The following is a 16,598-nucleotide window of genomic DNA, read 5'->3' as shown; positions in this document are numbered from 1 at the left end:
TTTTACAACATCTAAAATATAACTCAAACCTCAACACTAACAATGTCATTGAATCAAACGTCTATGAATAGTAAGTAATTATAAAGTTTTCTAGGTTGCAGGTATATTTTTTTATTTGTTATCCTTTAGTTTTCAGTGATAGTAAATATCATAACTATTAAATTCACAAGTATGCATATAAGAGATTGTTTGTTTAGCTCTTAATGGGGTTTTCAATGGTTCAAACCTTTTATTGGTTCAGTGTTTAATGGTTTAGACTGCTTGTTTCGCGAGCAAATGTCTGAATGGTTTAGACATTTGCCTCTAAATGCTTAAACATTATACTGAGTCTGAATTGTTAAGACCTCTAATCCGAATTGGTCAGACATTTGCCTCTGAACGGTTAAGCATACCGGCGCTCTTAATAGTTCAGACATCTTACTGGTTCAGTACTTAACCATTCAGAAATTGCCAAACAACCCCCAAGACATCTTGCGTACGTAAGCTCGTGCCTTACGAGTTACGCATCGGCTTAGGGTCCAACGCCCCTCAACCTCATAAAACTTAGATACGTGTTAACTTGTTTTTAACTAATTATATGATGATATGAGTATATGATATGAAATGATGTCCTAATGCTCTTTCAAACGTCAGTTTATACAAATCATAATATAGACAAACGTTACACGACAATTTTTAATTTTGATAAGAGAAAAAAAAACATGTAAACTAATGTTATGGTACAAAGTACATAGGATTTGGAAGTTTAAAGGTTCTGTTGCCAACAAATTGGCCACGAAGATCACTCCATTGGTCACCTACATTTCCCCATATTCTATAACCTTCTTCCACTAACTTCCTTCTCATTTCTGATTTGTAAACAATACCACTTTGCCCTTTGTATGCTTCACTCCTAAAGTATATTAAAATTTAAAAAAAAACAGGAAGAATTTAGTTAAGTTGTCCTAACAGGGTGCCTATAAAAGTATAAATTACCTTAGAATCAATAAACCTTCAAGGGGTTATGTACTTGTGTAGCGGTAAACACTTAGTAGGTGTCTGAGACTCGACTATGTTTCGAGTGTTTTTTTACCTTTGACCCCCTTGAAGGTGCTTGCTTAACGCATGCTGTGTTTTACCTTATCAGATTGGCTAGCAATATATATTATATAGGTGGGATTCCGTGAGTTCACATTAATGGGTCATCAGAGTATAAAATAATTTACCTTAGAATGAGTCGTTCAAAACCGAAGAATCCTTGAAAGTGTAAATTATGAAGAGTGGGTTGCTCAAACGTCGTTTCATCTCTACCACTGATGAGAAACACCTTAAAACCACGGTCTATCAGCTTTTGAAACAATCGTAGGATTGGAGGAATCGCTCGGCATATGCCTCTTGATGCCCATTCTTTAAACGCTTGTGGGTCATATGGATCACCCCTACATATAATATACAAAGAGTGCTACAAGTTAGCAACATTATTGGCTTCAAAACCGATTTAACAAGCTTTAAAATGATGATTATTATATTATATATATATATATAAAACCAACATCTTTACCCGAATCTCTTTCCTTTATAATAGAAGATATTCGAAAGACAAGTATCATCGACATCCAAGATCCAAGCATCCAAACCATCATCCGACATAATAATCTCGTCCACATAACTACTTATTTGATCAACAATCAAATTAAGATCAGAAGCATATTGGCCACCAAGCATGTAAACCTCAACATCAAGAAGACATTGAATTGGGACAGTGCGCCACCCTTGTATGTTGCCCGTTTCCTCTGCTAGCCGCCAGCTCAAACAGTAGCTCAACGACAACTCCACCAAACGACCACCATATTGCGAGTGAGCATAAACTTTTGTGTTCATAACCATCGTTAATACAACAAATAAAAGAGAACACATTAGAGTTTCTCTTTGATTCTTCATCTCACGTGCCCTGCACGTTTGATGCATGAGAGTATTAATAGTAAGTCATTATTATATATATATATATAAAACACTTGAAATACAAATTTAAATTACAAAACATACCGATGTTTCAAAATGAGTAAAGACCTAAATTTAGCATGAATCAACAAAGAGTGGTTTCTTTGGCAACTACATATTCCATGCTTATATAGCCATACAAAAGGGAACATAAAATATTGTCCTATAACTTTTTAGTATCAATTGTTTTTATATTATATAAAATATTATCTTGCGAAGTTACATAGAAGTTTGACGAAGAACGAAAGCAGAAATCCAAAATCCAAAAAAACACTAGAGAAAAAAGAATGTTTATTTTTAGTACATAAGCAATATATCATAACTTCTTTTATTGACTGGTTTTGAATTTATCATGTAAAATCAAATCTTAAAGTTTAAACTGATATGAATTGAAATTAAAAAGCTAAATAAACTTGTGAATTAGCTATATTCATGATTCATATATTTTACAACCAAATAAACGATCAGGTATAAGCGATAGAGTTTTTAAAAGCCAGATCGTCGCTCCAGACAGAGCTGGATAACCCATCTATTGTTGTTTGTCGGCGCTTGCGGCTTAGTAGGGATGTTTCCAACTACATTTGACCGTCATCCAAGTATTGTGTTGCATACGTTGGAAATAGAAAGTGTAGTGTTTTGACACAACTATAAAATGGGAAAATAGTCGGAAGGCACTAAAAGGTATTGTAGTGGATATACACGATATTCAATTCCTTTGAATTCATTTGTCGGTAATTCAAAATGTCCGACCAAACACTAATGGTTAATGGATTGTTTGGTAAACTAAACTGTATAAATAAATAAATATAATGTTGGAATTTGGTATTTCAATAATGGTTGTGACTTGTGTAAAAAGATTATGAGATTTTTATTATCTATGATACTTAATTTCTATGTCAAAGATAAATATTTTATGTTTTAATAAAACTCTAACCAACATGCATATGCATGCCACCTATGTTGTCACAAAGGTAAACAAGCTCTCATAGACTTAATATTAGTAACATCGTGATAATTATTATTATTATAATCTTATAATTGTTAATTATTAAACTATTAGGGTCTGTTTGGTATGAGGTAATGGAATAGATGAGAGAATGGAATGGACGATGTAATGGAATGGACAACGGAATGAAATGAATCATTCCATTCCATTGTGATGTTTGGTTATTCATATATGAATAGAATGAATCATTACTTTATACAATTTGATAAACAAAAAAAGATGAAGTAACGAAACACAATTGTATTAAAAACGATAAAAATATAATTGTCTCAATAATAATAATAATAATAATAATAATAATAATATATTAATGGTAAAAAATAATAATAAATTTTTGATATATATTAATATTAGTATGAATATTAATAAATATAAATATAAATAAAAATATAAGTATAAGTATAAATATAAATATTCTAATAATAATAATAACATATTTCTTTTCATTCCTTGAAGGAAAGGAAAAAAAACACATACATACCAAGAAATGGAAATTATTATATTTGGAAGGAGTTACATTCCTTTGGAATGCTTCATTCCATTACCACATGATAACCAAACATGTTTTTTTTCATTCCATCAGAATGATCCATTCTATTCCACCTTCTATTCCTTCATACCAAACACTACCTTAAAGAAAAAAACAAATAGAGTAAATTGTCATTTTAGTCCTGAGGTTTAGTTCAAATTGTTATTTTAGTCTAAATAGTTTTTTTTCTCCTCTGGGTGACTGGGTCCCTGACCTTTTCCATTTTCTTGCCAAAAATACCTCTGATTATAACCTGGTTTTTAGACTAAGTTAGACAATGTGATCAAAATGGCAAGAAAAAGGAAAAGTCAGGACCCAGAGAAGAAAAAAAAACTATTTGGATTAAAATGACAATTTGAACAAAAACTCAGAGACTAAAATGACAATTTACTCAAACAAATATTAAGCTATTAAAAAAAAAATAGTACTGTTCACGTTAGGTTGTGTTAGTTTATAGAATAAGAGATAAACAAAAAAATAAATAAATAAATAAATAAGGGTAAGGAGATATAGGCATAATATTAGTAACATCGTGATAATTAAAACGACGTGTCATGTTACGTATACTGTTATGTCAATATTATATGCCAGATAATAGTAAAATTGTCAAAGAGTGAAAGAGCTTTAAAAGTTATATCTTATACATATAAATACATTTAACCGATTATAAAATAAAAAATTGTCAAAGAGTGAAAGTGGTTTAAAAGTTATATCTTATACATATAAATAAACTAGAATTGAGACCCGCCGTAATGCGGCGGGGTTTCTTTAGTCATAACTAAGTCGATTTAGGATCCGTACGTTATGTTAAATCTGTCAAACGGAAAAAAAAAATAGACGATGTAAAAACGTTCACCCACACACGCACGTTGCGTTGTGTTAACTCGCAAAAATTAGAACGAAACGTAAAAACCTTAAACCAAAGACGCACGTTGCGATGTGTTAAGTCACAGAATTTAGAACCAAGCATAAAACGAAAAATTTGCGGAAAATGAAAACTATAAAGGACCAAAGTTGAAAGTAAAAAAAGTTGCGAGCATAGATTGCAAAGGAATTCATCTAGTTTGGCTTCTTCGTCGGTCATTGGGGTTGTCAATTCGGCTTCAACCTCATCCTCGTACACTTCGGCTTCATAATCTAATTCTCCCTCGAGTGAACGTATGTGTTGACATCTCTCTGCCGCATCCAAGTAATCTTTCAAGCAAATCGACATCCCAGCCGCCTTTGGTGTTAGTCGAGTCCTCCTTATCGAAATCACCCTACCACTTATAGAAAAAACACTTTCCGAAGCTACCGTGGAAGCTTAGCCTGTTAGTAAATCTCGGGCCATTGTGGCTAAGATCGGAAATTGATCTTCCTTACTTTTCCACCAAGCCAGCAAATCAAACATTTTAAATTCTTGTGAAGTCATCGATCGTAGAAAGTTCGACCCACCATACCCACCGAGTTCGCTACTACTAGTGTTACCACATTGTATTTGACTCGACTCATCAAATAATTGGTTATAAACATACAAATCTTGATCTTCCATACTTGAACCTTCGCCGAAAGGGGCATTTCTCATTGACTCGTAAATGTGTGACGAGATTTGACCATATTTTGTTACATAAACATCAAACATTTTTGAAAGTTGTTCATTAAAACGAATTTTTGCGGCTTCACCAAAGTTTGGTTCTTCTACGGTGTTTAAATTCAACACATTTGCATTTTTTTTTCCAAAAATTAAAGCATGGGTTTAGAGCGGCGGCACAAGTGAAAACCGCGGGTAGTTCTTTAAAATATTTTCTTAGTTTTTCCTTCATCGTATCTACCATATCACAATATGGTCTACCTCTCCCCGACAACTCGTTTAATTTTAAACACATTTTAAACAAATTATGAAGTACCAATGAACTTGTTGGATAGTAAATCCCCGATAAAGTCTTTGTTGATGTTTTGAAAACTTGAAGCAATTGTGTAACCGTTTCAATAAGACCCCAATTCGATGAGTGGTAAGGCGAAACCTTTCCACGATTCGACAAAATGTTATGAAATTCTATTAAACTTTCTTTTTGCAAAATAGCTTTTTCAAACGTGGTGAAGTCGAGTTCCATCTATGAGCAACGCCCCAATTGGGTCCTAAGCATATTCATCCCGTTTCCTTACACATTTTAATATATTTTGAATGTCTTTGCGTATGACATGCAACCGCGGCGGAAACGTCGGGGAGTGTTGGGACAGAATTAATTGTTTCACAACCATTGGAAATTTAAGTTACATTTTTTTATCAACAAGAGTGTTACATTGTCTTAAAACAGGAAATAAAGAGTTTATAACATAATTAAACTAGTCTATCTTCGTTTTATGTCTCTAAGGCACAGGTCCGCCCTAGTGTTGATCATCGTCCTAAGCGATAGCTCCTGAAAACACATGTAGAAATAGGTACGTCAGCATAAAAATGCCTGTGAGATACATAGGTTTTGTGAAAATAGGATTCATGACTTTGAGTTTAAAGAAACGTTTAATAACAGTCAGTCATGAACCTTGTAAATTGTTTTGTCTTGTAAATCATTTGAAAAACGGTAAAATCAGAGGATATGTATAGATAATTGTAAGGTTAAACGAGTAACCAAGTAAATAAGTTGTATAAGATAAGTTGTTTGTAAAACAATGTCTTGTGAAAAGTATGTTATTGTGCTGACCATATCAAAAATGTCCATGTCTAATGTAGATCACCAATGTGTATATCAATGTCAAAATGTTTATGTTTAATGTAAATCATGTAATGTGTACCAAAATATCATGTGTGGCATGTGAAATATATCAACTAGGCCATAGGTAGAACGCACAAAAACAGAGTATTGAATTAAACATAGTTTAAGTCAAGTTATGTTTTGTGGAACAAATGCATGCTATGCTGATACGAACATCTATGCGGTATTGTGAAAATGCATACATTCAAGCCTTTGTGACTGTGGTGATAGACCTTTAAACAAATTAAAGGTCTATATGTGTTATTGTTTATCGAATTCGGTCATTCCTTCCAATCCAAACAAACTCGGGATTTCAGGAATGGGAGTTGTCAAGTCCTATGGTACCACTACCTACTAACGGGCGGCATGATCGGTGTTAATGAATGTACATTGTATAATTTAAACAAACCAAATGTCATACCAAAATTTGAGCATGTGATGAATAAATGTACTAAATATGCACACAATGGGCATACATAGCATAAAATGTAATGTAAAATAATGTACTGAGTACGCACACAATGGGCATACATAGCATAAAACGTAATGAAATCATGTACTATAATGTACTAATGAACATAACAACCATATGATATGAAAGCATGAATAAGCATGAAAGTAGCAAGTAGGCACATGTGTTCCACCCAAAAACAGTTTGGAAAACAGTAAAAGAGGGGTCTATGTACTCACCTGAGATTGCTTTGAAGTCCTTGTATATCAACCAAATAAAGCTAGAGATCACGGATATCAACGGCACCTAATATAGGTAACTATGTTAATATACCGGACCTAAATCGGAGGATCGGATAGTAGGCGGGCTCGTAAACCAAACGAGTATGGAGACTCGTGTAATATGGTTTAACAAAGCCTACATACTAAAATGAAACCTAACCTAAGTGCTTACGACCCATTACGACCCGTTTAGGTAGCTTATGCCACTTTAACGCGTCGTTCGCGTAAAACGCGCTTGGAACGCCTAACATCGTGACCATAAGGTATAACCTCGGAAGGTTATTCCCTATACATCTATGGTCACCTAATGTTTTTGGTCGGATCCTAAAGATCAACCAAATGGGTCGGGTCCGAATGTATAAGCGATTGTTTAGATCGCTTACCTTACGATCCTATATAAGCACTATACTAAAAGTGACGAGCTAAGCATGTTAGAACATGCTTAACTAAGTTTAGAAAACAGGTTTGGTATCAAAACAAACGGTTTTGATACCCACGAGTAGTTTGGTTACAAAATACGCAAGAATGCGAATTTTGGCCGAAACTACGACTCGTCACTGAGCCTAGATAACGGGGTGATCAGTAGGTGTAGTCACTAGGGACTATAGCCATCGTGATCACGCTCACGTTATGAAGTTCAAACGAACTTCATGTTGACCATAGGCTGGTCAAAGCAGAAAGTCAAACATAGTTTGACTTTAGCACTCGAAAAGCGATAAAAGAACGAAAGAACACTTACGAAGGGTCCCCGAAAGCTAATCTCGATCCAGGAGCTCAGGTATGAAGCAAAGGCCTCAACTTAGAGCTTTAGATCAGATTTTGTGGGTTTTAACACAAATGGGGGGGGGGTATTTATAGGAAAAGCAAGACCGTTAGGATCGTTTATCGATTAACGTGCTTTGATCTTGTCCATACACTTGTTGCAATACTTATGGAACATCAGATTTGCCCCTCATTGTCCAGAAGAGGCAAGTGAATTTGGCCTTTCTCTAACTTGAAGAGGCAACAGCAGTTAAAGCTGAATCTGCTGTTCTGGGGACGCCTTACGTACCGTAAGGGTGATGGCTTACGGTCCGTAAGCCATCAGTTTTGGCAGATTTACAGTTTTGGTCCCTGTTGTGCTATAAGGCCATTTCCGATGCGTTTAAGGCCCGTTAACCCCATTTCAAAGCTCTAAAATGAAGTTAAAGTATAGGGAACTTAAAATGTGCTCAAAAATATCACGGATGTCGGTTCATTTAGCCGTACGATCGCGATGTTCGGTTAATTACGACGGAATGCGCATAAGCGTGAAAAACGATCCAAATTGCGCGACGAATGGATTTTTCTCATGGCAAGCACTAAGGCATAATATTATGATGCTTACATAAATTTTTGAATGTCCGGATGTATTCAGAACGTAAGTTATGCGCGAAAGTGCAAACTTATGCACTTTTTGACACTTTTAGTCCCTGAATGATCCAAAAGTTTATTTTAGCACACCGAACACCTCAAAGCTTATTTCTAAGCTTTGTAAAAGATATTTAAGGTGTGTTTAACTTATGGTCATGTTCCGGAATGTTTGTTACAGTTCAAATTGGCATACTTTCGCAGTTTGTCAAATTTAGTCCCTGTAAGCGAATTAACTTGTTTTTGCCATACCAAAGCCTTCAAAACTTATTTCTAAGTTATGTAAAGGTTATTTAAGGTATGTTAAGTATATGTTGATGTTCCGGAGTATTTGTCGCATTAAACTGAGTACGTTTACGCCCCAGTTTGCGTATAATTCTCCAGAATGCGATGAAGAGTTTGAACAAAAGTCAAAACATGAAAAATATAAAACACAAACAAACAAACATTGGGATCAAATAACATTGTTTTATTGATAACTGAACTGTTCACAATGATTACAAGCACAAATGTTACACGTTATCAAAAGATATCGAAAAAAATTCTTTTTTTTTTCAATTTGTATGTTGTAATACATTTGTCGATTGCTTTATATATAGCTTCACCGGTGTGAGGGTAATCAAAAGTTTAAACAAAATCGTACGTTTCATCATTTGCCACGTCGCCGGTTCAATCCAATGGGCAGTGACACAAATATACGAGTCGGGTGAACCGTGCGGACCAAACGTTGCTAGTCAAGTTAACACTGGTTTCTAATTTTTGAAAATACGAAATTAATTCTAGTTTAGCATTTTTCCCCAATTTTAAACAATCCCACCTAAGAGTAACACGACTTACATGGGTATATCGTGGTTGGAGAGTTCTTTAAACCATCTTTGTGTAGCGTTGGTTGTCGAAATGGTTGAACTGCAAACTTTCTTCGATTACAAACTTCACCATTTCCACCCTAGTCATATCCAAATTGTAGGCGAACAAACTAGCGCCTTCACTTGCCATGGAAGCTTGACCACTAGCGGGTTGTTGTTTCAATGACTTGCAAAACGGTTTGTCGATGTGTTGTTTCAAGGTAGTGTTTGCCCATATGGCGTAAAAACCATGACAATGATGACAACGCGTCTTTTTGGCCTCGTTAGCCATCTCGCACAAATCGAAATGTGACCAAACTTCGGGGTTGCGCTTCGTTGGAATAACACGAACCACCGTGTCGGTTGTAGACTCGCCAACATTGACCGAATCATGAGCAGTAGAGCTTGCCATGCTTTTTTAAGAATTATCGAATAAGAAAGTGAGCGTTTTTAAGAGTTTTAGGAGATTAGAGAATGGTGTGATTGAACCAAAACACCCACTACCCTTTTATAATACTTGGAGATGAATTCTAGAAAAAAAAACGGCTATAATTTGGTCCCAACGGTCATATGACCGTTTCTGCATAGATGGCGCCTTTAACCGGTTTTTATTGTGCCGTTACCGGTTAACCGGTTTCATAACCGGTTTTTTTTTTATTTAAACCGTTTTTTCAACCGGTTTCTAAACCGATTTCAAATACAAAAACTACAACCGATATATAACCGGTCAAACCGGTTAGTAACTGAACCGGTACAAAAGACCGGTTTTGAAAATAACCGGTTTCGGTTGCGTAATCAGTTTTTTTTTTTTTTTTTTTTTTTTTTTTTTTTTTTAACATCTCTAGATGGAAATTATCACAAATACCAGTAATTTTTCGACACCTTGCCCTATACAAAAATAATAAACACAAAAAGGGTAACATAGTAATAAGATGCAAGGTTTTTTATTGTTGGATGCTTAAATTGAAATATTAAAATCTAATCGGTTTTTTATTGTTGGATGCTTAAATTTAAATATTAAAATCTAATCGGGTTTTCTAGGTCAAAAATGACACTACCCATATCCACCTTTGTGATAATCCACGTCATCATTCATTTCAACGATTGTCTCTATGTGGTTGTACACTTATACTGTCACTAATCACTTTAGCCTTGAAGTCAACTGATAAAACTAGTAAATGATGATATCATTTTAGCATGAGACCAACCAACCAATTACATAAATTCAGTTGTAGGATCTTAGGTTAGCAGGTTGGTGGATTAAGTGGTTCAATATTAACACGACTTGAATATTTATTCATATGGTGTCCTGTAGGACTCATTTAAAATCGTGTAACGTTTCGAATCGACTCATTTAATCTTTCTTTGCAAATGTGAATAATGGCTAGTTACTTATTAACAATTTAAGCAACCAATTAGTCCGGTTTAAATGAAACATTTTTTTTTGTAATTTGTGCGATGTCCTGTAAAAGTTTTAGTTTCTTATATTTCCTTGTCCTGCAAGGAGGGGCGCCAAAAACCGTTTCGGCCTGCCATCTTGGGGCACCAAAGTTGGGGGTTGGGGGGGGGGGGGGGGACTGAATAATAGGCATGAAGCCCATTTGACCTTTGGTTTGGCGCATGGATCGAGGGAAGTAGCCAACGGCGCATGAAGAGGACATGCAACTTGCGACGTTATTACTAGTACAATGAAAATACACAGTTCGGAAACGCATGGTAATCTACGGGCGAACTTGACAGAATATATATGGTATAGTCGTCATGATGACAATGATGACGAGGATGATGATTAATAAATGTAATTAATTTAGTAGTTTTTTTTAGCTTTATTTTGTAACTTGCATTTTTTTTTATTTAATTTTACAGTTGTGGTGGTTTTAAAAGTTAGTATTTTTAATTAAAAGAATATTACTAATCAAATAAAAAATAATGATTTGCAAATGGCTGAATTGTTAGTTAAATCACTACGTCAGTGAATGTATAGTTTAGTTATTACCCTATTGTCTACGTGATAGTAACTTTTGCGCGTTTTAGTTATTCCACTATACATCGTGTTAGAAAACATGTTTTATACTATTTGCTTGAGGTTGGTACTGAGTTCATCCCTAGTTCTGACTGATTTTTTTTTTTTGTGTTTTGAGTATAGGTTTTTTAAGTGTTTTGACTGGTTTTTTTTGTTTATATTTGAGTGCCGTTGTGACTTTTATCTTGTTTTAGACGTGAAATTTGTTAATTAACAAAATGTCTAAAAACTAAAAAGACTCTTTGTTTACGATAAAATAAAGGGGTAACTTTGTAGAATACTAGCCAAGTTTTAAAAGTGTTACAATTAGATCACTCAATTGTCAAAAGTATTCCAATCAGTTCACTCAACATCCATTTTTCATTACAATTAAGAGTTTTTTCATCTATTTTATAGGTAACTGTGGTATTGTGGATATTTTTTTTTCTTTTTCCCTTTTATTTGATGCTAACGTCGAGTGACATGGATTGTAACTTGTTTTTTAATTTTTTAATGTAATCAAAGTGTGTTTATTTTTAATAAATATAATTTCATATATTAAAATAATCCGACCCTAACATCTTATGCTCTATTTGTTTCTTGACATATAGAAAAAAAAAAAAGATATGGCTCGATTTGAATGCTAAGTTATCTAATTGAGACAAAAACGATACGAGTGACCTAATTAGAACACTTTTAAAACTAAAACTTAGTTACTATTCTGTGACATTTTTCCTAAAATAAACTACAAATTTATTAATATATGATCATTAATTAATAAATGGTTTTGATAATCCTTTTATGTTATATAAGTTCAAATATTGTAGAATGCAGGTTGTAATTTATTTAACTTAGGAAATTCTAAAAATTGCTGTTATAAAAAATATATCAAAGCAAATTAACACATAGCTTACAAAAAAACAATGAATGGAATGTGATTGGTCACAGAAGGAGTTTGTGAGCTGGAAAAAAAGAACATTTGGGGTCAATTTAATACTAGTTACTGAAATGCAAAGGATATTAAACGGGCTTGCTTGTGTTGAGTTACTACTTGACCGAGATTTTGTTAGTTGTATGCAATGTTGTAGAAGGCGCTAGACGCTAGTCGGGCGGTGAGGTACAGCCTAGGGATTAATCGGGATTAATCGGAATGGGATTTTTGTATGTATTTTTTCAAAATTATATATATATACCCAATAATATAAAAATAATACTTCAAAATTCACATAAATACTTCAAGTTTCAGATAGTATGGTTCGATTTTGACCGATTTTGACCAATTTTGACCGCCTAGGACCGATTTTGACCGACTAATATTGTCCGATTAATCCGATTTTTGACCGACCGATTTTCACCGCCTAGGACCGATTTTGACCGATTTTTGACCATGACCGATTAATTGACCGCCTAGCTCAAAATTAGGCAGTAAGTGGCCCACCTAGCGCCTAGGCGCCGATTAATCGGCCGCCTAGGCCGATTTCTGCAACCATGGTTGTATGCATCTTGTTTGTTAGGAGTGATTTGTCTAAAGGATATATTGTAACTTGATTGAAGTAAGCGGCAGATTTAAATGGTGTTTGGGAAGATGAAGATGATGATTTGATTTTGTATAATGATAAGGGTTATTTGATTGATTTGGGGATAATTTAATTTATTGGCTTTTGTATAATGATAGATAGATTTCTTTAAAAAATAATTGTCCAACTCACCATAACACCTTATAAAAAACAAGCTACGTCATTAAAAATTAGGATAAAAAACTAACTGAGTTAGTGTTTGGTTAACGACGAGGTGCCAGAACACACTAGATGTTAAGTTTGGAGTGTCGAACGTCAAAGTGTTAGTTGAAAGTTGCAGTGGTCAATGACCAATAGTTAAGAATGATAAAATCTAATAACCCTTCTTAAATTTAATAATAAGAATGGTGATGGTGAAGCAGTGGTATGGACCAATAACCACAAAAGAAAATTAACCCAATAAAAATAATAAAGGGAAGGGTGATGGTGAAATGGTAGTGTGGACCAATAAGTACAAAAGAAAATTAACCCAAGAAGAAAGAAGATTGTCCAGTTAGATCGAAACCTAGCTACCTAATTGGTTTGGCTAATCATATTTAAACAGCCACCACTCTTTGAAGTGACCAGTTACCAGTCCACTTTCGTTTTTTAACGTAAAGTCGTTATAGTGCCTTGTTAGTTGTTACTCGTGCAATAAAGGTTGTACATTCTCCCTAGCCAGCCAGATACGAATCTAACCTTTGAGTTTGAATTGGTCATTTATTACATCACATAATTAAGCCTTCAGTCACTGTCCAACACACATGGATTTAACATCAATCAAATTCATCCCAGGAACAAACCAACCTAGGAGGTTTACAATTACAAACCTTTGTTAAGGTTTCTTTCAGTCCTTGATTCACAAATGCAAGAGAGCAAACAAATTTAATATCTTATTTTTCACAAAAATAACCTCATTCGCCTTCGCTCAAAATTGGGACGATGAGCGGATTCATCTGGGCCAGATATACAATTGCCCACCTGCACAAAACAAAACAAAACCAAACCAACATATATCAACTTCAGTCAAACGGGCGTATATCAACATAAAGAAACTTTAACTAAGAATGAAGGTGTCAAACTTACATCAGCCAACAGCATATGGTTGCAGTGATCACCAGAGTGAGGTGGAAGCTGCACCATAAAGACTCACGATAGTCAAATAACATTAACATGTATAAGTGAACAAAGAGAGTTTATGATTCGCAACACACTCTAAAAGAGCATGTCATACATATTAGCCAAAAATACTCATCTTATCCCAACATTATGAAAAAGGAACGTGTTTCGATCTACATCAGAAACAAGAAACCTAAGTTAGCTGTTGCCAAAGGAACCTATTATGGACGCGATAGGGTCCCAGAGCCGAGGTGTGAGGCAGAAGGTGGAGGCGTACACAAAACGTATGTGAGACGCAAGGTTTATATAACTTTTTTTTTTTATATTTCTCATAGGTTTTTATCATCAAGTAACCAAAATTTAGATATATATAACCTCTATACTAAGTAGTGAATGCGGTAAAATATCGGATATCGGTCAAGGACCGGTATTTGAGATATCGGTTATCGCGGTGGGATATCGGTGAGATATCGGTAATTTCAATATCATGCTAAATTTATATATATAGCAATTGTAACAAGTAAGAACTGACTAAGACTTAAAAACACTAACATTTAACAGTAACAACTAACAATTAAGACTTAAAACACTAATAGCATCAATAAGAAGAAAAATGAACAGTATAAATAAGAAGAATGGTACTGATATCGGGAAAATCGGTGATTTATCGAGCAAATATCGGTCCTATATCAGTCAAATATCAGACAATATCGCTGATATTATCGGTACTGATATTCTGACCAATATTTTGTACCGCTATATTGGCAGGGGACCGATAACCGATATATCACTGATATATCGAGATATTAACTACATAGCCTCTATATGTGATTGTACATAGATAACCTCCATTATGTATAACCTCCTGTGCCTAAGTAAAATCGGATATCGTCGTATCGATCAAGACCGATATTTGAGATATCGGTAATCTCGGTGGATATTGGTAATTTTAATATCATGCTGAATTTATTTATAGCGATTTAACACTAACAATTTAGTATAGTCTCATACCATTAACAAAAACAATTGTAGCAAGTTGGAATTGATTAAGAATTTAAGACTTATCACACTATCATTTAACACTAACAATTAAGACTAAAAACACTAATAATTGAAAGACGGATGCTAGAACTTAGAAGAAAGGTACATATATCGAGAAAATCAGTGATATATCAGTCAATATCACCGATGATATCGGTACAGATATTTTGCACCGATATCTCACCAGGGGACCGATAACCGATATATCACAAAATCAGCACACGAATAAGGGGCGCTCCCGATGAGCGCGCCTCATGCCATTTTGACATGGTTGTAAAAATCCCGACTAGTCTCCGATTAGTCGCCGAGTAATCACTAATCGGAGGTTCACCGATTATTGGCCGATTAATTGCTAGGCGGTCAATGGCGGTCCTATTCTGGCCAAATTTTGGTAAAACGTCGACCAAATTTCAACCAAACCTTATATATTCCTTCCAGTTACTTAAAAAATGGGTTAATGAGGGGTTAAAACATGTCTACTTTAGAAAACTACATAAAAAAATGTATATGTATATATATAACTAAAAATTACATATAAAAATCTCGATCCGATTAATCCCTATTAATCCCGATTAATCGCTAGTCGGTACCCCACCGCCCGACTAGCGCCTAGCGATTATCTTGACACGTGCACCATGCACGCCCGTCACCTCAGGCAGTAAGAAGCGGGGAGCCTTGTGCCTCACGCCTAGGCGCACCAAATGCACACTTTCGAATACCAAGTATGGAGGACACTCAAACAGGGGTTGCGCGGATGTGTGTTTCGAAAGTGATTATGTGATCCGAAAAACCTAGAATCAGTTGCAGAAGATAGTGTTTGGACATGTTTTGCCTGCTTGAAGTTGTAATAATCACTTTTTATGTTGTTGGTGTTTAGCATTTACAGAAGTAACCTTTACTTTCTCATTTGATAATCGAATAACGTTACAGTTGGTACCGAACCGCTCATCAAAAACTAATCATTCATCCCCAAAGTAATGAGATAAGTCATTAGCATAATCTCCTGGTCAAAACATTAGAAACCAATCCAATCCAATCCAATACAACTACATATTACAGAAATCAAACATTTAAATGTGTAATTTGTATTCTATCCGATCTAAATTTAGGGGATTTCATCATCTGATATTAGGAAACCAGAATTAAAACAAAGTTGTGAAATTAAGAGCTTACAGATTAGCAGAAGGTCCTTTGTTGCAGCAGATACGGGCACAAAGAGACGCGATGATCCCGATAGCGGCGAAAATCAAGGTTGTGAGTACAAACCCCATCCTTCTAGATCGATCGATATCTCTGATGAATGAATGAAGTAGCCGTGCAGATAGACGTTGGCGGTGGTGTAGTGACGGAGATAGACGGTGGTGGTGGTGGTGGTGGTGGATTTGGGGAAATCAGAAAAACGGAAACGAAAGATAGGGCAGGCAGATCTTGGATGAACACGTCCTAAGTTTTTCTTGACAATGTTCGTTTCATGGAATGGAAAGGAATGGAATTAGAAAGTTTTTCTTTGTAAAATTGATCTTGGTTGGGGGAGGGAGGAATTTGAAATCCCATGAATTTCTTTAATCAATGAAATTTGTGACTATTTCAACATTCCTTAGAAATCCTTCACTCAAATGAAGGATTTCTAAGGAATGTTGAAATAGTCACAAATTTCATTGATTAAA

The 16,598-nt window shown here is 34.8% G+C and overlaps 2 protein-coding genes across 2 annotated transcripts; both read right to left on the bottom strand.

The window, feature by feature from the left end:
- Positions 1-618: 618 nt before the first annotated feature.
- On the bottom strand, positions 619-2,062 carry LOC110909836 (acid phosphatase 1). Its single transcript, XM_022154582.2, has 4 exons — positions 2,026-2,062; positions 1,541-1,930; positions 1,206-1,418; positions 619-892 (listed from the first exon to the last, which is right to left on the bottom strand). The coding sequence occupies exons 2-4, from the start codon at positions 1,918-1,920 to the stop codon at positions 715-717; spliced, it is 771 nt and encodes a 256-aa protein (XP_022010274.1). The 5' UTR covers positions 1,921-1,930; positions 2,026-2,062; the 3' UTR covers positions 619-714.
- Positions 2,063-13,471: 11,409 nt separating this feature from the next.
- LOC110909837 (V-type proton ATPase subunit e1) lies at positions 13,472-16,398 on the bottom strand. The gene is made up of 3 exons (XM_022154583.2): positions 16,105-16,398; positions 13,858-13,905; positions 13,472-13,752 (listed from the first exon to the last, which is right to left on the bottom strand). Exons 1-3 carry the CDS (start codon positions 16,200-16,202, stop codon positions 13,686-13,688), a joined length of 213 nt encoding a protein of 70 aa, XP_022010275.1. The 5' UTR covers positions 16,203-16,398; the 3' UTR covers positions 13,472-13,685.
- Positions 16,399-16,598: the final 200 nt, after the last annotated feature.

The sequence above is a fragment of the Helianthus annuus genome, chromosome 15 (genome assembly GCF_002127325.2).
Source record: "Helianthus annuus cultivar XRQ/B chromosome 15, HanXRQr2.0-SUNRISE, whole genome shotgun sequence".
Lineage (NCBI taxonomy): Eukaryota > Viridiplantae > Streptophyta > Magnoliopsida > Asterales > Asteraceae > Helianthus > Helianthus annuus.
Note: the sequence above shows the minus strand (reverse complement) of the source record. Positions and strands in the feature narration are given on the sequence as shown.